General features: G+C 44.4%; 1 protein-coding gene across 1 annotated transcript in view; it reads left to right on the top strand.

The window, feature by feature from the left end:
- The window catches only part of AIG1 (androgen induced 1), a 1,736,205-nt gene that overhangs the window by 1,448,170 nt on the left and 263,213 nt on the right, over positions 1–24,822 (top strand). Inside the window, exon 4 of the mRNA XM_069606803.1 lies at positions 571–686. Coding sequence (XP_069462904.1) covers positions 571–686 — 116 coding nt within the window. The remainder of the gene's footprint in view (positions 1–570; positions 687–24,822) is intronic.

Below are 24,822 nucleotides of genomic sequence, written 5' to 3'. Positions count from 1 at the left end.
TCGGAGGGGGTGTGCTCACAAGCACTCCCCTCTCATTGGAGGAAAGTGGCCGGGGACGACAAGGGGGAGGAAATGGAGGCGTGAAATGGTTTTCACGCTCTCATTCGCGCAATTAGAGTTACGCCGGGACCCGATTTCGAGATTTCGAAATCGGGTCCCGGCACAAACAGTGACCGTGGGCACCCACCATAAAAACTATCGGGACCCTGGGACGGAGGGCGATTTCCCCGAACTGTCCCGGGAAAACCGGGACGTCTAGTCACCCTACACAATATTGCTTTCAAAACTGATAATGCTTTGGGTGAGGTTGTTGACTTTTGGCTTGGCGGCCCACTGGGTGACAAAAAGTCATTGCTTCGGCCCCACATTCAAAAAGGTTGGACAAGCCTGTCATAATCCTTCACGGTTAATCTTTGACTCTTTCGGGGGTGAAAAAGCACCACCCAGAAAAGAAAACTAAACATTGATCTTCGCATTTGGTGCACCATTCCGCTATGAAAAGAATAGAAAGAACACTGTTTTTGTTGAACTGTTTTTCTAGCTTCTCTCTGTTTTTTTCTTTTTTTCCAGCATACAACAGTGTTGCCGTTCATATTGATCGAGATGAGGACGACACATCACCAGTATCCTAGCCGGAGTTTTGGACTGGCTGCGGTGTGCACATTCTCCATTGGCTACATACTTTGGTAAGGGATGCGTATCGTCTTTTCATATCCCTTGAGGATGCACACTCCTATATTTGGGCACATATTTCATTAAGGATATAATCACTGGCAGATTTGCACTGCGTGCTTGGTTTTCAGTCCAAGAACCTGGGCTTTGTCTGGCTTCCCCCAGATGCTTATATTTTTAGAAATGATATGCCAAACCTCACACAACAGGAATTTGTTGATGAGTCCCATGTAAGCAACGGACTTTCCAAGACTATGTTTTTTCGAACTTATATTTTTTTTTAGCAAGTTGTTTTTTTTGGACTCTAATTTTATGACTTTACGTTTTTGTTTTCTTTTTGACATATGTTTCTAGAGCAGATGGTTTACATGAAAGCGAAAGTGATTTCCCTGCAATGACTTTGCAAATCTTTGTGGGAGAAAAGGGGACACAGTGCGAAGATGGGGGTTTCATTGGACAGCCAAAGGGCCTGTTGGAGGCCCAAATTGCACCTGACAAAACATTTCATTGAACAAAGCTAACTTTGCAAAAGTGTTTGCACAGGCCCCATGCTAACTTGGTCCTAACTTATGCTGTGTGTGTTTATATTGTTTTGTGTAAAATGTGTATTGTCACGTGATACCTTTTAGAGTGTTGCTCGACATCGTACGAATACTAAAATCCGGAGCGTGTGGGGGCTTTCCACAATGCGTGTGTATGAAAAATGCCATGTTTCATTAATTTCAGTGGCCATTATCTGCATATTTGTTGTTTGTCCTGAACACATGACTGGGTGTTACTGTTTGATAGGGAAACTGACCCACCTCTAATCTCTTGCTATTCAATATAACAAAAAAACAAATGATATTCTGTAATGTTTAGGTTTTACCTCAAAGAGTGCCATGGAATCCATGTGCACGCTGTAGCACCGGAAGAAGGGGCGTATGTACTTCTGCTAACAGATGTACCATGCCATCTCTGAACTGATGGTGTGAGTTACGCGAAGTGTATCATTATCTACGATACACTGAATTTGTCTGAAAGCACTGAGTCTGAGGCCTTGTGCTTTGTGTGTCCATCCGGGATGAACGTTAAAACCCTTGTAACGTGCAGTTAGGGAAACGTGATGGCACTGACATCAGAATTCGCTGATTATAATCTAACGAGCTACTTAGTATATCATTGCATTGTATTTTCATTACTTTGTTCACTTATTTTGTAGGCAGCATTGCGCTTCTTTCAGGGGCCTCTTACTGTGGTTGTGTGAATAGTCCCTGCAGGCCCCTTTTGCAGAGAATAGAGTCCGGTTGGGCGCTGCAGCGAATTTTCTTGGGATTCCCTCCCCTCCCCAGCCTGCTCTTGTGCGCGAGACAACTGACAACCCTGTAGCCCTGATTCCCATGTTAGGCACCTGGATCACTCCTGCAAAACCTGTCCCCCCTGTGCCCTCCTGCCCACACAAACACCCAGGTCCCCCCAACCCATCCCACTCCTTATCTTTGTTGTAAAGCCTTATGTAAATTACAAATAACACACAAATACAAAATACCTCATTCCAGTATGGGGCTCGTCTACATCCCCGTCGCCGGTTATGCATGAAAAGTGCATGTACTGATTGCCAAAAGGCTGGGGTTCAAACAAAGCGGCCTGTCAGAAATAAGCCATCGGGGGAGTTGGCTGCTGCTGACGATAGGATTACTCCAGAGATCAGAGTAGTCTCACAAATGGGTTCTTTACTTACCGAGAGTACAATTGGGTTTGCGTCCTTTTGCCGTCACTCATTTTTCCGACAGGTGGTTTGCGGAAAATTTCCATCAACATTTTTTGGGAGGGTGGGAAAGGGTAAATAAATAGTTGTGGGGAAGGAAAATTAAAAAAATAATTAAATAAAGTTGGGCTTGGGTGGGAACTCCCATCAAAAATAATGTTAAAATAATTTGATTAACTTTATCGGTAAAACTCCCGCAGCAAAACAATCGTTGGAAAAAAGGGGGTCGGCGAAATGACATGGAACCAGTAAAATTGTGGATTGTGAGGGGTGTGGACAATGGACATAAAATGGGGACATGGCCAACAAACAGCACAGCATGGGTACATTATGAATCACATGATACCTTCCTGAATTAGATGCAGTTATTTAAAATGCATGAACAGGTGAGAGAGGGTGCTCACAAGGGTCACTATGGAGATGATGATATGGCTGGATAGGGCCAGGTATCCCACTATAAAGAAGAGAACATGGTTTTGAACTAAATGATGTTCCATGGGTTCTTTATGGCACAGGGATGGAATTACCATGGAGAGGAACAAGGAGGAGCAATTAATCGAAAGTGAGGTCAATCAGGGCGTATGTGACAGAGATCGGATATGATTTGTGGGTGGAGAGTATGAAGAAGTGAGTAGTGAGATGCATACTCCCCACCAGAGAGAATTCTATTGCTCCACCTATTCCAACAAGGTATGAAAAAAAACAGTAGTTAAACTTAAACCTTCCCTCCTACCCCTGCTCAAACCTCTACTTGCCTCTTCCGATCCATCAGAATTAGTGGACCTCTACAAGAAAACCATCACCTCAGCAGTAGACGCTATTGCACCGCTAAAAATACGTAAAAGTAAACCAATAGCACACTTGAATACTTGGTTCACTCCTCAATTAAAAAACCTAAGGAATGAAAAAAGGAAATGTGAAACTACCTGGAAAAAGAACCCCTCGATAGCTAACAAACATGCCCTTCTTAAAGTCTCAGCTAACTATAAAAATTACATTTTATCTGCCAAACGAGATACCTATAACGACAGGATTGATAAAGCCAGCTCTAGTACCAGAGAACTCTTTATCATTCTAAGAGAACTTGAATATCCCGCCCCCACTACAGAGAGCTGCATCAAGGACCAAAATTGGTGTACCAAAATTCAAGATGCTCTAGACAATAAAATCACCCTGCTCCAAAAGAAAATAGCTGCCAAAAAAACTCAACCTGACTTCACAAGGGAATACCCTGCCTCCACAAGGATTTACCTGGAAAAAAACTCACACTCCCTAAACCACCTCAACACTTCAAATTTAGCTCAGTTTCTCCCTTTGAAGTACAAAAAATCATAGCCTCTCTTAAACCCTCCAATTGCCAACGTGACTCCTGCCCAGCAACTGTCATAAAGGAAGCGGCAGGTGTGCTTGCCTTTATTAGTTCACTAATCAATACCTCCTTCAACACATGTTCCGTCCCTACTAACTTGAAGAACTCATGGGTACTCTCACTTCTAAAAAAACCATCACTGGACCCTAATATACTCACTCATTTTAGGCCTATCACGACAGTCCCTTTCTTATTAAAGATTATCGACAAAGTAGCTTATAACCAGATACAAAAATACTTGGAGACCAACAAACTACCTGGACTTCGTCAGTCTGGCTTCAGACCCTAACACGGCACAGAAACAGCCCTGATTGACCTAAAGATCCAAATTGACGACTTGAAAGATAAAGGGAAATCAGCCCTGTTGCTTTTGTTGGATTTGTCCAACGCCTTTGATTTGGTTGATCACAAGGTTCTGTGCAAACACCTCTCCACAGCGGCACATTTTTCAACAGAAGCAACAGCATGGATACAATCCTTCTTAAACAATAGGTCCATGAGAGTCTTTTCTGCGTCGGCTGCAGCCAACCCTATCCCCATCTCTTGTAGAGTTCCCCAAGGATAGTGTGTATCACCTACCATGTATAGTGTGTTCACCAAACCATTGTTTGATGATCTGGACCATCTGTGTGCCACTTACACGAATTACGCAGATGACACCCATATGCTTATTCCTCTAACAGGCAACTACGATGAAGACTCAGCTCTTTTAAACAAAATGTACCTCATCATTCAGGCCTGGATGACCACACATGGTCTATGCTTGAATGATGAGAAGACCAAGCTACTCCTCTTAGCCAATCCTAGCAACACTTAAAAAATGGAGCGATCAATGCCAGGCATTCAACATTAATGCAAATAACATTAAAGTCACCAAAGAGACAAAAACATTGGGTTTCTATCTAAATTCCCCCTTGAATATGCACAAACAGACCAATGCCTTAGCCTCGGCAACTGCATACACCTATAAGCTTATCCATGCTTGCAAGCCCTTTCTCTCTATAAACAGCTGTACCTCCCTGATCAGAGCTCTAGTATTATCCGAAATCGACTACTGCAATGCTGTGTACCTAGGTGCCAGCAAATATATCATTAAAAGACTCCAGATCTTGCAAAATAATGCACTCAGAACCGCCTTAAGCCTACCTCGCAGACAACACATCTCTGCCACTAAACGTGACCTCAATTGGCTCTCTATCAAAAAGATAATACAACTTAAAACAGCATCCCTGACATACAACAATCTATCCCCTCATTACCTTGTTGAAATATTTACCAAAAATAACCTGGTACAACTTACTAGGTCATCCAACTGTGGCCACCTACAAGTGCACAGGTATAAACTCAAAAAAGCTGGTGGCAGCAGGTTCCCAGTTATGGCTGCCCAACTTTGAAATTCCCTACCGACAACATTAAGATCCAACCAGTCCTTCCTTACATTCAGAAAAGATATGAAAAGATGGATAATCTCTAACGATGCACCATTCTAGTCCTTGTGAGACCGCCTAAACTTGAACCTCTGTATAATATATATGTATAATGTAAACTACCTGCATTATTTAAGTGCATATTTCTGACATTGCCTGTCTAGTTGTATAATCCAGTGTCTGTAAATATTGCAATTTGTGTTTCTATGCATTGCATATCTATGCACTGCCCACTGTATATTTTTACTATGTGTAACAAGTAACTATATAACCTTGTAATGTGTCCAGGTACCTCTGGGTTCGGTGCACACTATAAATAAACAAACAAACAAACAAACAAAAGGAAGTACGATGGGGGCAGCAGGTCCTCGGATGTACTTGAAGACAAAAAGAAGACATTTTAAAAGTCGGCAGTGGTACTTTCCGCATGAAGGCAGTGGGTGGAGGTGGGGGAACCGAGTGCAAGTTTATAGAGAAAGGCATCTGCAAAGGATTAAAGAGGGAGGCCAACGAGAAAGTTTTAGTAGTAGGTAAGATGGCTGAGGGACAGAATTGAAAGCAGGGTTTTGGCAAAGGGGTATCTGAGGGTGGATTTTCCTTTTTTATAGCGTGTGCATCCAAACCCTTTCCGACTCCACTGTCACTGGTAATAATTCCAACCATATATAGCCTTTATTTCTTGAATTATGACCTTCTATGTACAGGCTAACACATGTACTTACTGATAGGTGCTTTTTCGAGGCAAGTCATTCTCTGCTGTTCCTGAAGAGTGATTAGTTGGTTGCTTCATCCACATCTTGCATGTTGGTTGTACCAGCATGACAGCTGGGGCTCAAGGGATCGATCTTGGGGCTCCATTCAAACATTTTATGTTCCTAATGTTTAGCTGTTGTAGCATTTAGTGTGATATATTATGCAAATTTGAGGTAATTGTCAAAGGGTACGCCAAATGACAATCATTGGGTCACCTTGTGAGGAAGTATAGCGGGGTGGAGAACAGGAGGAGAGGAAGAATACATTTTAGGTGGCCTGGTAAATAGCTTCAGGAGAAACCAGATGAGGAGATGATCTACTAAGAGAAGAAATGCAACGGGTGAATAGAGGCAGGCCAAGCACAGAGCCTAGGCTCTTACTGGGAGCGGGATGGGGTTGGGGATCATATAGTACCATTAGATGGACAAAGAATGGTCAAATACACAGGAGGCAATCTACTGGGTGAAAGAGTACTGGATGCTGAGGTTGGTGAGGGTAATGAGGAGAGACGAGTGATGGACCAGTCGATAAATCATAAAGGACTGAAGAAAGTTTGGGGTAGTGAGCAGTGGTGAGAAGGTTGGAGACATCAGTCAGTGGTGCCATTTCTGTAGAGTGCCTGGTCCAGAGCCCAGATTGGAGGGTGTCTCACAACCCATTAGTCTTCCAAGGTGGCTAGTAATTTGGTTAAATCCTGCATGTTTAATAGTCTGGAGGGGTGTGGAAGGAGAGAGATTTGTAAGTCAGAGACCAGCCGATGTTGACATTAACACCCATCCTTCTTAGGCCTTCGAGATCAATGCACTCAAATATCAGCATAGCTCCTCAGCCAAAGCCCATCCACTAACAAGGTCCCATCCCAGAGGCCCATCCGTGCTTTGAGGCCCCTTCCTACTTGATGCTTATTCCTACGCTGAGGCCCATCCATGCTCTAAAGCCCATCATACTTCAAGGTCCATCCCTGCCCAAACTTCACCCCTATTATGTGACCAATTACCACCGATTGGCACAACCACACCATGAGTCCAGTTGCCACCCTGAGACCATGCCTGCTCCTTAATAGGGTCAAATCTAGGAAACGATTTAAAGTGCTAGTTCATTATCACAAGGATATTAGCACTCACCTCTAGGTTCTATGGTTGTATAAAGCAGGGATTGTATGATAAGGGGCACCACAAATGGCTGTTTCAATTGTGGTGCCCCACAATGGTTGGAAGGGAGAGAATTCCATAAGCACTCTCCCTTGTTTTCAGTGATACGGAAGAGGACAGCCACATGCTACAGCCTTATGGGAGCCCTACCCAAGCGAGAGAGCTTCAATCTCTCTCGGGCAAAACCCAAAATCATCAAGGTGGCACACAGTCACCCAGCCTGATGCCAAAACTAAAAACCCCAAGTTTGCTGGCAGGTTCGTGAGGTTTGTGCTACAGACTTGCAAGCTCTCCTTGGTCCACAAATCTCCCACGATTTGAGAACCCCATTGTACTTGCGTCTCACTCGTGGCCTGTGAACCAAACAACCCCTCATCTTCCAAACATTTACCAGGTTGGGAAAGTCCACTGGAGCCCCCCCATTGGTCCCAATGAGCATCACACTGGAAAAGCAAGAAGGCTGCATCTCCCTCACAAAGCTCTCAGCCCTGCCATCACAGTCAGAATAATCAGCACGAGGAGGAACAATCGGGAGCAAAGAGTCTATTATAGGTTTAAAGAAGAGAAGGGGCAATGAGAAAGGAAAGGCCTTAGTCCAGGTCATGACGTATGAGGGGACCCTCCTCCGTGGTTCGACCAACCTGCGGCTGTCATGACAAAGACTGAGATTTTGACCTTGCTATTGGAGAAGGTACACCCTCATGTTTCCCTCTTCGCAGCAGTGCTTACAGGCCTGGTCGAACATACCTAAATGGAGATTCTAAAAGTGTGCGACCAGCCCTCAGACCCTAGACAAAAACATGTGGTTTGTTTTTTTGACATTTCCGCTTGGTGCACTGTTTTTGACAGGGCCCCTGGAAAACCTCCAATGTGTGAAGAAGTGCTACTCCCTCATGAGAGAGGGAGAGAGAAAGAACTGAGAAACTGGCTCCTAGAGCCTGTCTCCAAAATAGAGAAAAGTGGGTGGAAGAGGCCCCTGTGGTTAGGTTGGTATGCATCCCTATTTTAATACCTTTGTCCTATCCTGTGTAAGACCCTTTTAAATAAAATTATCTTCAATTTGAGTTTCTGGTCTTGGCTGCTTCTTACCCAATTGCTGCAAAAGAGGTAATGGCTGGAAGATTCAGAATTAATCCTAACCTTCGGCATTGCTCTGGGCAACTCTCCAGACCATCATTCTTCACCTGCCAAGCCATTACAAAAGCGGAAAGACCATATGCAAATTGGGGCTTGGTCCCACCACCACTGCTTGGTAATATGCCTTCTGCATGAGACCACAAGCATCCCCAGAAATGTTTCGGCATCATTGGGTGTCAACAGTGAGCAGTAGCTTGGGTTTCTGAAGCCAGCATATCGGGTTTGCAGGTTTTATTAAAACAGAAAAGTAGGGGGTTAGGTTCAACTTCACGTTTGTCCTTTTTCAATCCATTCCCTCATCTCTCTTTATTCTGATTCTTCCTCGTTCCTTCTCTGAAGCCATTTTGTGACTCCACCATGCAGCTCATCCCTGCTCCTTACATTTCCCGTCTACTACTCCCTTCCCTCTTAATACTGTCACTTCCTCCAATCCCCTGCTCTCCCTTTCACTCCTCATCTCACCTTTGCTTTCATTAAGCCCTCCACCACACATCCTTTTAGTTCTGCTATTCTTATTCCTTCCTCACTCCCACCTCCACTTTTCTAACCAGTTCTGCTCTTCTTGCTCACTCCTATACTTCTCTTTTCTCCCTTCTCTGCTCCTCTTTTGCCTTTTACCCCCGACACCACCCAGCTTCCTGCACTCCCACAAGGGAATTCATCAGAGTACTGTAACAAACTCTGCATATGACACTCCAAATACTTTCCAAATGCTTTATCCAAGATGTCAGTATGGTGGGAGGATTTTCTAATTATCCTCCCCGGCATTGCACATAATGTTTTCTACTTGGTTCAAAGTTTCTAGGGCAACCAGAAAGACCCAGGGTACACATAAAAGTCTTTGGAGCTCCAAGAAAAGGTTTCTCTAGGCAAACAAAATAAATGTATATTGAGTTTATATTCCTCAGTCCAGGGATCCCTTCTCTTGGGTCTCCTTTCATCTTCATTATTCATTCTCAGCTCTTTTTGATTGGCTCCTTATCCAGATCATCGACAGTGCATTCTTATCCTTTAGGAGACATGCTCACCTAGGTCTAGACTAGGGCCATATGTGCGCTTTCATGCTGGGCCTTAGCAATAGCGGAAGCGGAAAGGGTAGCAGCATCTTTCACCAGTGGGTTGGCCTTCAGAGTTGTTTCTCTTCAGCCCCTCCCTGCCTTGGGCTCTTGGCTCTAATCCTCAACATTCTGTCCTCATCTACCTCCTTGTTGAGTCTCCTGAGTCTTGTATCTATGGGGATTTTGTCTGTCTCACTTCTTTCTCCTTATCACGTCGATACACTGCCATGTACGTGTGCCTCCACTCTTCCGTCACACGCCAAGGCTCAAGGAGCAATTGCCCCTTTTTCTTTATTCTTGATGCTCCTTAATCACGCACCTTCCCTCCCTTAGTCTCCTATTCCTCATTTGAACCTCCTTCTTGACACAGTCCACTTTCTCTCTTTCTGTTTTTCAAGCCTTCGAGGGTACTGTTTCCCCAACCTCTGGTGGCTCTCCTTTTCCTTATTTCTTTCCCAGTCACCTGGATCTTTTCTCTTCCCAGTCTCTGGGTTCGTTCTTCCCCTAAACCCGGGTTCCCTCATTTTCCAACCTCTTGAGTCTCCCTCTCATTCTCTCTCCCCATCCTCTGGGGTCATCATGTCTCCAACCTCTGGGGTCTCTCCTTGTCCGACCTATGGGTTTGTCTTATAACTCCTTGCCATTTCTTCCTGTGTGTGTGTTTTATCCCTGTGTGCACTCGGTAGTAGAGGAGAAACATATGTTCATTCTGACGTGGAGCCTTATTGGAATGTCCTGCGGCTGACAAGATTCCAAAAGTGACTGTTGTTAAATTACGCAGCTGGAGGGTGGATGTGCATTTCTGGGGACCTTTTAAGATGCATCATCTTACTATTTGTGTCCTGCAATAAATGTTGTGATTATCCTACAGTCATCTGCTCTTATTGGTTGTATTGGTATATATTAGTTCTCTAGGATCTCTATCTCCAACCTCTGTGGTCCCTCTGACTCCAAAATCTGGGGTCTGTTTGTCTTCAGTGCCAGGGGTCTCTCACTCCCCAAACTCTTCAGTCTCACTTTCCTGAACATCTGGGCTCTATCTCTTTTTCGAACCTCTGCGGCCACTCTCCCTCCAATCTCTGAGATCTCTCTATCCCCAATCTCTGTGGGCTTTCTCTCCCCATACTCAAACCTTCTACTACTCCTTCACATCATCCCCTACTTTCCAACACTCCTTACTCTCAAGCTCCTCCAGGCTCCTCTTCTACACCCGTGCAGCCTCTCTCCATTACCTCTCTCAAGAGTCATTCATACTGTTGCAGCTCCTCATGCTTTTGCCTCCTTCAATTCCTTCTTTGCATCACAACTCTCAATTTGTAGCTCCAAAGCTCCCTTACACTTATGTGCAGGGAGCTTGCCTTTATGTCAAGCTTAGCTTAAATGGCTGCTGAATAATTGGATAGAGTGGTTATGTGAAAAGTCTAAGCATGTTCAGTCCTATAGGGGCTGTTTAGATTAGTCACGCCAGAGGAAGTCTTTAAAAAGTGCAGCCATCTTCTTGGCTTGAAGATTGGAATATTTCCTACCCTTGATGGGTAGCAGCTGCTGCTCCTGCTCTTGCTCATGTTCTGCTTCTGAAAGCTTATTTTGCTTGTGTAGAAGAGCAGTTGCATGCCTCTGCAGGAGATCCTGCCCCCCTACCTCCTATATGTTGGAAGCCTGTGATTGTGCCATGCTTAATAACAGCAGTTGTGACCATATTACAGCGAGTATTCGAAAGAAGGTACCCACTGAGACAGCCCTATCGAATGTATCCCCGAAGAGACGATAATCTGAGGGAGGAACTCCTTGAAGGAATATGAAAAGGGGCAAAAAAAAGGAGCTGATGAAGTCACGAAAGATGAACATGATGCCCTGAGAATACTGACTGAAGAGAATGCATGGACCGTACAAAAACTGATGACGAAGTTAGAATAGAGTAAACTTTAATAGGCAAAAGGAAGATTGCACGTGTGCGAAGCACTGCAAAAAATGCAATCTGTTCAATAACTGTACAGATGCTGTAACACAAGCATATCAAGTAATCTTAGAAGCTGGCCATATGTAGTGAATAGACTGCAGGCAAAGCCGCCATTGTATAGAAACTGGACATCAGTGTCATGAATTTAGTAAGCCAGGACCCATGGAGAGAAAAGGCGAGAACTGTGTTGCAGCAAGAAAAAGCTGAGATGGTGGAAACGAATGGCGAGGCTGTCTGGCCTGGTATCAAAGCTGAAGCAGCCAAGGTGAGTTATCTATTCTTGAAGGAAGTGAACGTGCAAAGCTGAATCATCCCTTCTTAAGGTGCAAAGAAAGAACACCAAGCGTGCCAACTTTTATTCATTTCAGACATTTAAATGCTGCAAAATGGATCAAACCGTGGTCTACTGTCACGTGAAACAAAGATGGAAATAGAGTTGAGCGTGGAGTTCTAGAACAGCGATAGTGAGTGGTCACACTCCCATATATTCCCAGAGACAAGAATACTTTGCAAGGCCAAGCTCAAAGACAATCTTCATGGCAGAAGGCATGGGTGATGAGAGATGTTGGGCTAATTGGGTGGGGAGGTAAAGTCTAGTCCACCTCCTGGGCACGTAGGTCTGATCTTACGTGCTGTTAAGAGAAACGAATGTTCCAGACATGGCTCGATCATGCCAACCAATTACAGAGGGTCATATAACTAAGGGCCTTATAGTTTGAAGAGCAATGATAAACTGTGTACTTAATAGTGTTGAAAATGACATGTTTTTACAGGTAGGCATACATTGTCCACCTGACAGTGGGCAGCCAATCACAAACCTATTTTCTATGCAATGTATACTTAGATGTTTGCCTTATCCAATCCCAATCCTTGATAAGTTTTCTATTATTTGCCACGTAGTATGATGTCACCTCTGACATATTTTTTGCATATAAGGATGTTTCTATGAGAAATGCACTGAGAGCTCGAGCGAACATCCGTTGATGTCGGTTGTAACTCCCTGTTTTAGATAATTGTTAATAAAACAGCACCTTTTCCATCTTCCTGAGTAGGTTTGATTATTTGGTGTCAGAGTTATTCTGCATCCCCATTCATTGCATCGACGTTACTAAAAGGGCCATATGCTCACTTGGGACTTCAAAGTAGCAGATTTGTTTAAGCCCCTGCGGGGAGTGCAGATGCTTCCCCTTAAGGGATGGGTAGGAGGACGAATCTCTTCTCCTTTTGGCTTGTTGTGGAGGTTGTCCTTTTGGTTGAATTCTGGGGAAGGGTTGAACTTCTTTATGTCCTTCTAAGAATTGGAGGATGTTTGCAAATTCTCAATGAATTACCTCTGTGGGGTCAAGCTGTATTCCTGTGGTGTAATTCAGTTTTCCTGGGACAATGCCAGTCCTACTGATCCATTCCAGGTTGACCTTAAAAATGAAAGGGGAATTGTGGCAGACATTTGGGGTCATTCCAAGTTTGGAGGTAGCCATGGTGCTATTAGCACCATGGCTGCTTCCAAAATCAGTCCGGGTCCAGGTTCCTTTGATCGGGACTTACCGGGGCATTCCAACCTTGGAGTACCCGGTAAGTCCCCACTCAAAAAACCAATCCCCATTCCCATTTGAGCCCCCTAGGGCTCAATGGGAATGGGGATGGAGCTAATAATGTGCCCGCATATTGTGGGCCCGTTATTAGCTCCATGGTCCCTTAACGGGTCCCGCTAAAACAGGCTGGTAAAACCAGCCGGTCCTGGTGGGACCCGCTAAGGGACCTCGTAATAGGGCGGTAGGGGGTTAACGGCACCGGCATCCTTACTGGTGCTGTGTCACGCCGCACGCTCGCCCGCGTGCGCCACTTACCTGCTACGGGGATCCGGGTCCTCGGCCTCGGCAGTCTCCTCCTTCATGGAGACTCTATCCGCGGTGGCGTCTTTCCCCACGCCGTTCCGCGGTCCATGGGCGCAGCCATCTTGCATGTTCTGCGCATGCACGGATCATCAGTATTCGACATTCGCGCATGCGCAGTAACACGGACTTGCGTCCCAGGCCTCGCTTTGGCCCTGGACCTTAAAAGGGCTTCGCATGCACGGAGACAACGCGTCTCAATGCGGTTGTTGCCGTGTATGCGCTGCTGGAGCCTGTTTTCCTGTGCTACAGTCTCTCCAGTTTCCCTTGCTTAGTCTTGCCCTGCCTTGTCCTGCCTTCCAACCTTCCTCTCCCTCCCTGCTCCCTGGTACTTCAGTTCCTGGTTTCCCAGCTCTGTCTTGACCTTACCTACTTTCTGGTTTTGGGGTTGGAGGGGTCTTGTATGGGTTGCCTGTCTAGCCTTCTCCCTTCCTTGGCTCCTGTCGCGTGGGATTCCCTGGTCAGTCCTCCCTGTCCTTGCTGCCTGACCTTTTCCCTTCTCCTGACTTGTGCCCTGCCGGTACCCGTGCCTTCCTGCCTTCCTGGAAGTCCCGAAGATCAGCTCATCCATCTACTGGTGTTATAAGGACTCACTCGCCTTCTCTGCCAGTGGAAACACTGTCCCGACGTCACGTTAATGCAGAGAAGTGCCACCCATGGCGTTGGGAGTTGGTCCAGTGCTATCCTGTCATTTATTGTCAGGAGGGTGTTGGGTTAATTTCTCGCGTTACTGCTACATCGGCATTGTCGCTCCGACAGACTGGCTGCCTCGACTCCACGAACCCTGGGAAGAAAAGGTAACCAGCGATCCCGTGAAACCTCTTTTAACATGCTGTTAACCCCCTACCGCCAGGGTCGGAATGACCCCCATAGTCTTTCTCTTCCACATCTGTTGACAACATATGCATAGCCAAGGATAGGGAGGGGTTCTTTCCCCTAGCAATCTACTTAGAGATTTATGGACCTCTTTGGGGATCAAGGAATGAGTTTGGAGGAGGATGGAGACAAGAAGAGCAGATAAATTATCTGTAGAAGGGTGGGTTAAAGAAAGACATTGGTTGGAGATATCAGGAGGAGGCTGGTGGAAACAGCTGGAGGAGACTGGTGGGAGATGACTTGAGGAGGGTGACTTAAGGGAAGGTTGGTTGAAAAGATCACGAAGAGATTAGCGATTGTAAGAGATGAAAAGGCAGAAGCTAGCAAAGCCCTAGCTACTAAGGTGAGGAAGGCATGAGGGGGCACTCTTAGCCCAAGGCAGTGGCTAAGTTTGCGACCCTGATCTGAAGTGTCAAAACCATAGTGGGAAGGAGGAATTAGCAAGTATCGTGGCATAAAGGAGGAGCAGGTTTAGAGTGAAGTGTTAGTAAAGATGGTGGCAGGGGGCCTAGGAGTGAGATGTGACTGAAAACTCTTAAACCCTCCTGTGGGTACTTGGGAAGTAAACCTGCAAGGCTGTACCTCAATGATGAAGAGAATCTCTGTTACTACCTACAGGCAGTAGTGAAGATGCAAAGATCTTACCTTTTGAGGTTGAGCCAGGAGAGAAACTTTGTGTGTCAAACAAAAGTCTGTTTCCATGGGAACAGGTCGGTGTCTGAGGGGACTGGGTCAGATCAAGGGGTAAGTGGGATGGGGGGTTATTTCAGCCGGTGCAGTATTCCACTTATGCAGTAGGGATTCAGTTAAAGGTGTTGGTTGCTGGAAAGTCTTAGGGGCATTTGGGGTTCAAGCCCCCCCGATGGATCCAAATCATGCCTGGGGAAGGCAGAGTTGCTTGGATGTTTGGGGGATGATGGCTGCACATTCCCACCCACTGAAGGCCACTCTAAGGCAGCCTAAGAAAGGCTATTTTATATTGGAGCAGACTTCAGGCAGGTTTAAAACATAGAAACCAAAAGTCTCCTCCAAGTCCTCCTCTATCTATTGTATCCTCTTCTCTGCTATTTTGGTCTTCCAACCTCACCCAAACACCTCTCACCACCAACTGACTCTGCTGATCTTTAATAATCCTCTAGTCCCTCTGTCTTCCTGGGTGAGCTGCACAATGGGCCAATTCCTGACCTCTTTAAACCCAACTCCTACCATCTCCCCTTTTTCTGAGCTGGGACTTCTCCTGGAAGTGTTAATAAAAGCCTTTATCCCATCCCCTTTTCTGCCTCTATCTTTGCCATGCTGTCCATGCGGTAACTGTGGCTGTTTGTTCTCTCTGTTTGCCCTTCACTCCTTCATTCACTGTTCCAACAGGGTTTGAGGAGTATTCCTAAGTGGATGCTATTCCTGGGCTGCCTCTTGCTATTTCCCGCTTCGCCACCACTGCCCCGCTACTCCCATATAGCGAGTCTGTGGTTTTGGGTCTCTCAGGGGGCGGGGGGTCCATTTCCATGAGGACAACCATGTAATTCCTCCTTTTCCAGGATGGGTCTTATCTGTTGGGCCCAGGTACGCTGTGGTAGTTGTAGTCCCCTGGGTGGTGCTGCTTTCCAGGAATGATTCATCCCGGGACCTGAAGATTCGGATGTATGCTGGTAATTGTACTCTCTTAGGAACCACCTGAAAGAGGAGATAAAGACACTTGGCCAGGTCAGAAGCTGCCAGGGATTTGATCAGAGAAAGGGAACCAGTATACATGCTTTCAAAAAGAAAAGGTCAGACGCGCACTCTAGTTCCCAGTCTTTTTAATCCTTAAATTAGTAATAGCAGGGTTTGATCCCAGCAATGTTCAAAATATATCAGGGTTAAATCCCAACTGCCACAAAATGTTCAAGAAATATACCAGGGTTAAATCCCAACTGCCATTTCAAATGCACAGTAGTTCTGCTTCTCCAAGTACTTTCAAGTCTCCAACTCTCTTCAGGGAGGCTGTGTTGCTTTTCAGCTGTTGCCAATTGCTTTTTTAATTACAGTCTCAAGGAATTCTCGTCTTTGTAGTGATGACACAATGTTTTGTTCAGGAGACAAGGAACTAACTCCCCTCCAAATACACACATCTTACCCAAAATTGGAGGAGGGGGAAAAACCATGATTATGGCTCTTCAACTAAGGATTAAAAAGACTGGGAACTAGAGTATGCGCCTAACCTTTTCTTTTTTCTTTTTTTCAGTATACATGCTTAGCTCCACACATACCGAGGAGCCAAGGAAGGGAGGTACAGTCTCTTACCTTCCCCACACCACCTCTGCTGTTGGCCTTGTTCTGGTGTTAGCCTGGTAGGCCACCAACCCCAGGGCAGGTTAAGATGGGTGCTTAGGCCCCCTTGACAGGGTCAAACCGATTACTTTTTCCACATACCTCTGACCTTTCTAATAGTCCTCCCACCCCCAACAAAACTCCTTTCTCTAGGGCAGGGGCCTGACTTTCTCTGCACTCTTCCCACAGTGCATACATGCCCCATGCAGTGACCTCTGTGATGCCTTCTCCTATAAAAGGGTCTGGTCACCACCACCCTCATCTTCCTCCTTTGAATTGGGCTGAACCCAACCGATCTACACTGGCTCTTCTTTCCTTTGGTCTGGCAGAACCTGCAATGTGGCCATATCTTCCACAGGCATAACATTTAATGGCCAGCCCTGGGCTGGGCATATTGCAAGGACTGCATTGCCTCCTATTTACCCCTCTCTGTAGGTATCTCGCTGGTGGCCAGAAATCAGAGAGAACCATTCACTTCATGGGAAAGTAGAATGATCTTCCTGTTCTTGGGTTTGCGGGTGCATATCTGGAGATAACACGATTGACTGGCCCTTTGAAAGACATTTTTCATATAGAACACCTTTTCCAGGGTGGATTCATGGAGTTGGTGGAGAATCCTCTCAAGGTATGGGGTAGAGACTCTGAAAACTGTTCCAGAACTATCATTTGTTTACCTCCTCAAATGTATTGGTCCCCCAACATCTGTTTAGAAGATCCCTCACCCGGTAAGATAGCTGACTCCTGGTGTAATATTGGACCTCTGAGCCGCATCCGGTAGTGTTCATCATCATGCCCCAAGTGCTTCAGGACCCCCTTTCTTGATATCTTCACAGGGGGTGTTACGTTAAAGGTTCAGGGGCTGTTGAGCCTCTGTAGTAAGGAGATACAGTGCACTCAATGAATACTATGCAAGCCGGCTGTCTCTGCTACCCTCTCAAAGTTCTTGAAGAATCAGCTGACTAAGAATGGAATCATTGTCAGTTGTTCAACAACCAGGGCCTTCATCAGCACTTCCATGGCAATTGGGTGGGTTTTATTCTACTGGGAGCACCCCTTGGCTAGCTCAACTGGGACCTCTTCCACCCCCTCGGCACGGAGACATGTTTCTGTCAACTACTGAAAGGTGGGTGTGCCTCTGGTTGCTTAGAGTCTGCTCCTGCTGCATGGTTTTGGTTCCTCCATCAGAACTGTCTGGTTCTCGGTGTCCTCCAATCTCTGAAAGGGTTCCCTTTGACCCAGTTGACCTCCAGGAGTCTTCAGACTTGTCCAATGGAGTTTCTCGACTGGCCCATGCTCCCTTCAAGTTCTCAGACTCCCCTGTCAATTGGTTTGGTAGCAGCTGTGACCCAGGACTCCCCTGCTTCGAAATGGCTGATCTTCTGTTCCTTCGTGAAGGTTTGTAACATGGGTCTCCACTTGTGGGTGAATAGAGCCATGCCCAGACTAAGTAAAATTAAAAAGTGGCATAGGTTTGAGGGTGGATTCCAACATTCTGCCTATGTTATGATTGGATGTTTATAAAATGCACAGTTGCCTCAGTAGTTTCACAGCACTACTAAAAGATGGGGACTAGGCCCAAGGTAACTTACAAAATAGAAAGGGAAACCAAAGAAGGATGTACAACAAATTCTTTAATTTCTTTTAAAACTCTGCCAGCATTGGAAACTCTCATAAAGCCAGAGGTAAAGAGACCTTCAGGCTCATGGACAAGTAGCTAAAGGATTTACAGCCAGCCAAGCTTTTTTAAATTGAGGAGAACCAAAAGCAACTTGAAAGATGACCGTAGCGTATGCCCAGTACAGTAATGAGTGAGTTTTCTTAATAAACTCACGTCTCTGTCTATGAAATGCATGGTGGATAGTGCAGAGTAATATGACTCTAGCTGCTAATGAAAGCCTGTGTAGTTGCCAAAGGACAAGGGTGATGTGGTCCCTGTGCCATAATTTGAAAATCCAACAGACAGTCCCATTCTGGAGCTGTTGCAAACTCTGGTCAATATTATTGAAGGAAGCAAGTGCACATTACATATGAGGTGACACTTCTGATCCTTGGGATACTCTGCAGGTTTGGCTCTGGAATCGTGGGGAAAGGGAGATGGCCAAAGTGTGTTCCTTCAAGAAAGAAGTAATCCATTGAATTGCTGAAATTGATATTGCCTTCCCGTCCAAACATCATGTCGTACTGCCAAGAGTAATGACCCAGTCACCCTAACCAGGCGAAAACCATCTTGGATGGAGTCCAGCGTCGCCTGACATTCAATATAGGCTTGGATTTGAGCTGTCATCATTCACTCTAAAAACCTAGGTATAATAAGGTAAGTTGGAGATGAGATGATAGTTCAGCAAGCCCGTCACCTTAGGATTCGGGTTCTTCAATGAGTCTTTAAACATGTCTCTCTTTGAGCTGTTAGGCACCTGACTAGATCTGAAAGATGCATTAATGAGTTGCAGGAAGGAGTTGGCCAAAGCCAACAAACTGTTTGCTCTTTTCTAGCTTCTGAGAGAAGACAGCTATGGGGGAGCCTGTGTGTTTACAAGTCTGAACCAAAGCTTGTAATTGTCTACTATTACTAGTAGTGAACCGAGATAATCACAATGGCTTGGCTGCACACTGGGTTAACATCTCTGGATGATGACTTGAGGTGGAAGAAGGCAGACAATTGATTGCCTAGCTAAAGGGGGCTGTAAACAGTGGAGATCAATACTGCAGGTGTGCAAAGTTCCCGTCATTGGGAATATTCTATATCAATACTTTGTTCTGGTTATTTTGATGGCTTTTGTGCTCCTGGTAGTATTTTTTTATAAGAAATATGAAATGCCACAACTGAACTTTATGTTGTTATATAATGTGCCTACCTTTTTTCCTCTAATATTTCCTTATTTTAGCTACTTAATGCTCTTTTGTAAACCCTTTAGCACCTTTTTTTCAGAGAAGGAGTAAAGCGCAGCTAATAGGTTGAAACACTGGAAAGCCCTTTGGGTTCCTGTCCACTGGCAGGGGATTAGCTGTAAGGAATCTTGAATCTGTGCTAACAACATATCTTTTCAGGTCCAGAAAGCCAAACTTCGGAGAGGTGTTGCTCTCCATTTTTGAGCATCGAACCCTGAAACCTGAAAGGAAGCTGTAAAACGGTCTGGCCCGCCATATTGTATTGGCTCCAGATTATTTAATGCATCATCTATATCTTTAGAGAATACAGAATGTAAGTTGTGCCCCATGATGTGAGTGGGGGGACTTGAGGAATTGTATAACTTGCTTTAATGCCATGCTATCAAGAGGTGCTGGGTAGAGGGTAAGTTCCAAAGAAAAAACGTTGTCCAGAGAGATTTAAGGTGATCAGATTACATGGAACAAAACCCTTGAAATTAAGCACTCGCATTTGAAGCAAGTCCACCTTAACTTTGAGCTCCCTGTTGCGCAGCGTATGACCACAATGATGGCACGACAAGTCAGGAGCAATACAATTCAAAATCTGTCAAAAATCAATAATGGTAAAGGTATCAGTTTATCTTGTGGTTTACAATTTTTAGGAACCATGTAGTAAACGACCACCCATCACCACCTCACTCTGCCACACCCTAATCCCTTACCCCCAAACACATAACATATATATATATATATATATATATATATATATATATATATATATATATATATATATATATATATATATATATATATATATATGTATATATATATATATATATATATATATATATAGCACTTTTTGGGCGGCTTATAACTTTGCTCTCCCTGGACGGATCCTCACCAAACTTTGCAAAAAAAGTATATGGGTCACTCTGAATTTTTTCGCAAAGTTTGGTGAGGATTCGTCCAGGGGGGGCAAAGTTATAGGGGGGTCCCAAAACTTTTTTTTCCCATAGACTGAATGGGAAAAAACCTTGCGCACGGCCACAGGCCAAACCGCTGGACGGATTTACACCAGATTTGCGGCAGGAGCGGGGGCTTGGTCCCGAAAACGTGGTTTTGCAAATTTGGTGTAAATCCGTCCAGTAGTTTTTTATAAAATGACCAAAACGTAAGGCAAAAAAATTAGTGATATCTGTGTTCGCTTCGCGGACGGACTTCCCTGTTCGCTCCGCGGACAGCACCCTGATTGGCCCATGGCCTTGCGTCATGTCCGCGGACATGCGACGTGTTCGCTGATTGGACGGCGAGGGGCGTGGAGCGCGTCAGATTTTCTGTGGCGCCCGCCATCTTGTATTCGCCGTCGACCGCGTACAGCGCAGTGAAACGTGGATAAAAAATTGTATTTAGTGCCGTGTGTTGGTGTGTAAGAGTGTTTGGGGAGGGTGGGGGAGTATGAGATAGGTTCAATGTTTTGTTTTTTTATGTGCTAGACGTTTTTGTTGCGTTCGATTTGTCCGCGGAGAACACGGCTGTTCTGACATTTTGTAAATAAACTAAATGGTGGGGTGTTTAGAGGACGGAGTATGTGTCATTTTTGTTCACAAGGAAGGTAAAATGAGCTATGAACACTTGCGGTGTACTTAATTGTTCGTAAATACACAAACTGGGGGTGTCCTCAGGACGCTGTCCGTATTGTAATCTTTCTAGTTGAATGTGTTCTAAGAACACTTGCGGTGTCCCGAAATGGTTGCAATTACACAAAATGGGGGTGTTCTGAGAACGTTGTTTGTATTGTTCGTTGTCAGGGTGAAAGTGTTTTAAGACCACTCCTTTTGTCCGCTAATAGTACAATTTCCTATGGGCGTCAACCGACTTTTTGTCCACTAAAGAAACGATAAATCTGGCTGGTGTGCGCCGACATTATGTGATAATCCTATGACTGGCGCTATTGACCTGACTGACTTGCTTTTGCGACACTAAATCATATCTCCCGACCCTAAGCCTGATATTATCAAAGCATTCATATTCCCCGTCTCTCTCCGTGACTTTACAGGGTGCGTCATCAAACGCGCCCAGTCCTCTGCAGTCCTAAGTGACTTTACACAGAACCCGGAAGACAACACATATTATGTCACAACACAGCGCGCCACAATTCTGAATATGAAACAGTGATTTAAAAGCAAACAGCAAGATTGTAAATTTTGCAAAGTACATTTATTTGACATCAAATGTTTAGAGAATATTCAGCAATTTGCATTTGTCTTTGTTGTCGATCCGCAAATGTTCATGTTGAGGCACGCGATGTTCCTTTGCGGTACAGAGGGTGTTAGATCAGCTTACAACTCAGTGCGCCACAATTCGGAATATGAAACTGTGGTTTAAAAGTAAACAGCAGGATTGTACATTTGGTAAAGTACATTTATTTCACATGAAATGTTTAGTGAATATTCAGCGATTTGCTATTGTCTCTGCTGTCGATCAGCAAAAGTTTATTTTGAGCAACGCGTTGTTCCTTTGCGGTAGATAGGCTGTTGGTTTATGATAAAAGCAGTAAATGGTCAATGATAATCGGAAGGTTGCTCCAACAACGAGCCATTAGACCACCCTATTGGTTGGTATGTTGTTTGTAGCCGCTAGTACTGCCTAAGGGCATATTGGTCATTGGCGATTGTCCCATAAAATGGTGAGGGCCATGAAGTTGCATATTTGGACCTGCACCTGGCAGTTGAAGACCCCATCCGCTGGAGTCTGTAAATCGTGACATAGGCAAAATGGGGCCACATACCTGTTTTAAAAAACATAAATTAGTCTCACCAGCCGATCTTCATTAAAAATCATCATTTTATTTATTAGGGCGTGAAACTATTTGCTATTGAAGATAGTGCAACAGAGTATGTTAATAAAAAAATAATAATATTTTCCCATTCATATAGCGCTAAGAACCGTGAGGTATCTAAGCGGTGCTTATTATTAACCACGCTGTGTGGTGCTCATTTATTGACCACGGAAGGATGAAAGGCTGAGTTTGGCCTTGCCGGGATTCGAACTTGCGTTAGCAAGGTGTGCACGGATGTCAAAGCGAGCGTTGTACTCGCTGTGCCACTTGACAGGCTACAGTGAAGTGGCACAGCGAGTAGAGCACTTGACCGCCTATAGACCGGTTAAATTATTTCTATTAACCCACCCTGTGTCGTCTGCCTTTTTCAGAGCCCTCTAAACGACAGGGGATCAATTCAGCGGTGATAGTGCGCGGTAGAAAACATTATGCCACTTTCAACGAACAAGTTCAACTTGAGCGGACTTTAAGGATACGCTATTGTAATTATATTTGGTATAAAATAATCTAAAGGGTTACTTACAGTACAATTGCAATTTCCATTGTCTACGAGTAGTGCAGTCCCAAAATACGACTCTGCGTGTGCGAACGATCCTTCGCATAGTGATATAATATATAAAAGTGGTTTTGTTTCAGAAATTTCATCCTCATCTTCTCTTACGTTTTAGCAACACTCCTTCAAGAGAAGTCTTTCATCACAATCTCTGTCTGTCAAGGTCAATACACAATACAACCTTATAGTCCGCTTTGTGAGCCTCTCCGGGGCCCGAGAAAAAAATGGAAGCAGCTAACCTTCACTGTGAACGAGCATACATTCTTACTTTGCAACATTCTGTGTAAAGCCATCTGTGAGAAGTTGGTTTTTGCACGCCATGTTTGTATATTGTTTGCGTGATATTAAAAAAAGTTTGTTTAAGGGACGTTATGGTTCTAAGTACAGCCGAAAGACTCCTGAAAATCGCAAGTTATGGTGAGCTATGAAAAATAACTTGCGCCACCACCGTGCACTGCTAAAACTAACACCCAGGACATCCAAGATGACATCGCAAATGTCATTGATGAAATCACTGATGACATCACATGTGTATGTACTTTTCATGGAATTTGTGTACTAGGGATTTTTATTATAATGTTGCGAAAAAAGTGTCAAGGATATTGCAATAAATATCATACCGTTATTAGTGCTTTGAACGATGCATTGATATAAATAACATTGTATTATGGGATTCTATCTAGTATACTGAGCTACTAATGGAGAAACATAGCATTGTGTGCAGAGTACAAGATGAAAGTATAATATTTGTAATGTTAATATGTTGAATAAAGAAATGATAATTGTCCTGAAATGTTCAAAAATTCACAAAATGGGGGTGTTCTGAGGACGTTATTCGTATTGTGTGATTGCTTAGCTGTATGCAATGAGGGAATAGCACAGAGAGTAAAGTGGACGCCGTCCGCGGACACCGCGGCTGTTCGTGGACAGGGCGTGCTACATCCGGGTTTTTCCAGGAAATCCAACATGCAAAGAAGACTGTACGGATCAGCCAATCAGATGTCGAGGTTGTGGATTTGTGTTGAAAGAGACTGCGTGTAGTGAAGATGGCAGAATGGGAGAAAGTCAGGGTGTTGGTGCTCGGAGATATGTTTGTGCATGGTTTACAGCAGTACGCTGAATGCAGGCATGTTGCAAAGAACTTTGATGTGAAAGGAGTGGAGGTGGTGTGGAGCACTGTGCCTGATTGCAATGTACAGGGAATTGTACAAGTTTGTGAGGATATGGCCACAATGAACAGTCCGCATGTGGTAGTTTTGCACTTCCATTTGGACAACGTCAGTGCCCCTACTTTGTTGGCTGATTTGGAATGCTTGGTTCAAGCCGTAATGAAGATCCTTCCAAATGAGAAAGTAATTTTTTCTGGATTACTACCTAGGGCATTATGGGACAATAGTTCAGTTTTTTGTCCTCAGCAAAACATTGCTAGGTGTGTCATCAACCGAGGCATGTGTGCCTTCATGCTTAGAGCTGGTATGTTCTTCTGTAATAATGAGAATATTGATGCCAGTAATGCTGTTAATTTTAAAGAAGATGGCATTTCTTTATCTTTTATGGGAAATGCCTTTCTATTTTGGAATGTAAGGGTTGCTTTGGAGAAGGTTATGTGAAGATTTTAGGAGTAAAGTAAGAAAAAAAAACAAGAAAAAAAATACAAAATGACAGGTGTCTGTCAAGCATCTGTAAAAAAAACAAAAAAAACTGCTCTTTTCAGAGCCAACTTCAAAGCGGAAATGGGGCACACTATTTAAATTTACATTCACCATGCTCAGATTTTCGATATGTCCGCGGACATGCCGGTAGTCCGAACACATGAAAATCACTACGCGGGGGTTAGTATGTTCTATGTTACATGTATATGAAGTCAGGAATATTATGGTTAAGTTGTGCTACTAAAAACCTATGAAATTCAGTGAAAAAACTTTGTTAAAGGGACGTTATGGTTAAGTTGCACTACTAAAAACCTATGAAATTCAGTAAAAAAACTTTGTTAAAAAAACGTTATGGTTAAGTTGCGCTACTAAAAACCTATGAAATTCAGTGAAAAAACTTTGTTAAAGGGACGTTATGGTTCAAAGTAAAACCGAAAAACCCCTGAAATTCGGCAGTTATAGTAACATAAGCAACCATAACTCGCGCCACCATGCACTGCTAAAACTAACACCAAGGACATCAAAGATGACATCACAAATGTCATTGATCACATCACT

The sequence above is a fragment of the Ambystoma mexicanum genome, chromosome 4p (genome assembly GCF_040938575.1).
Source record: "Ambystoma mexicanum isolate Mex_15411 chromosome 4p, UKY_AmexF1_1, whole genome shotgun sequence".
Classification (NCBI taxonomy): Eukaryota; Metazoa; Chordata; class Amphibia; order Caudata; family Ambystomatidae; genus Ambystoma; species Ambystoma mexicanum.
Note: the sequence above shows the minus strand (reverse complement) of the source record. Positions and strands in the feature narration are given on the sequence as shown.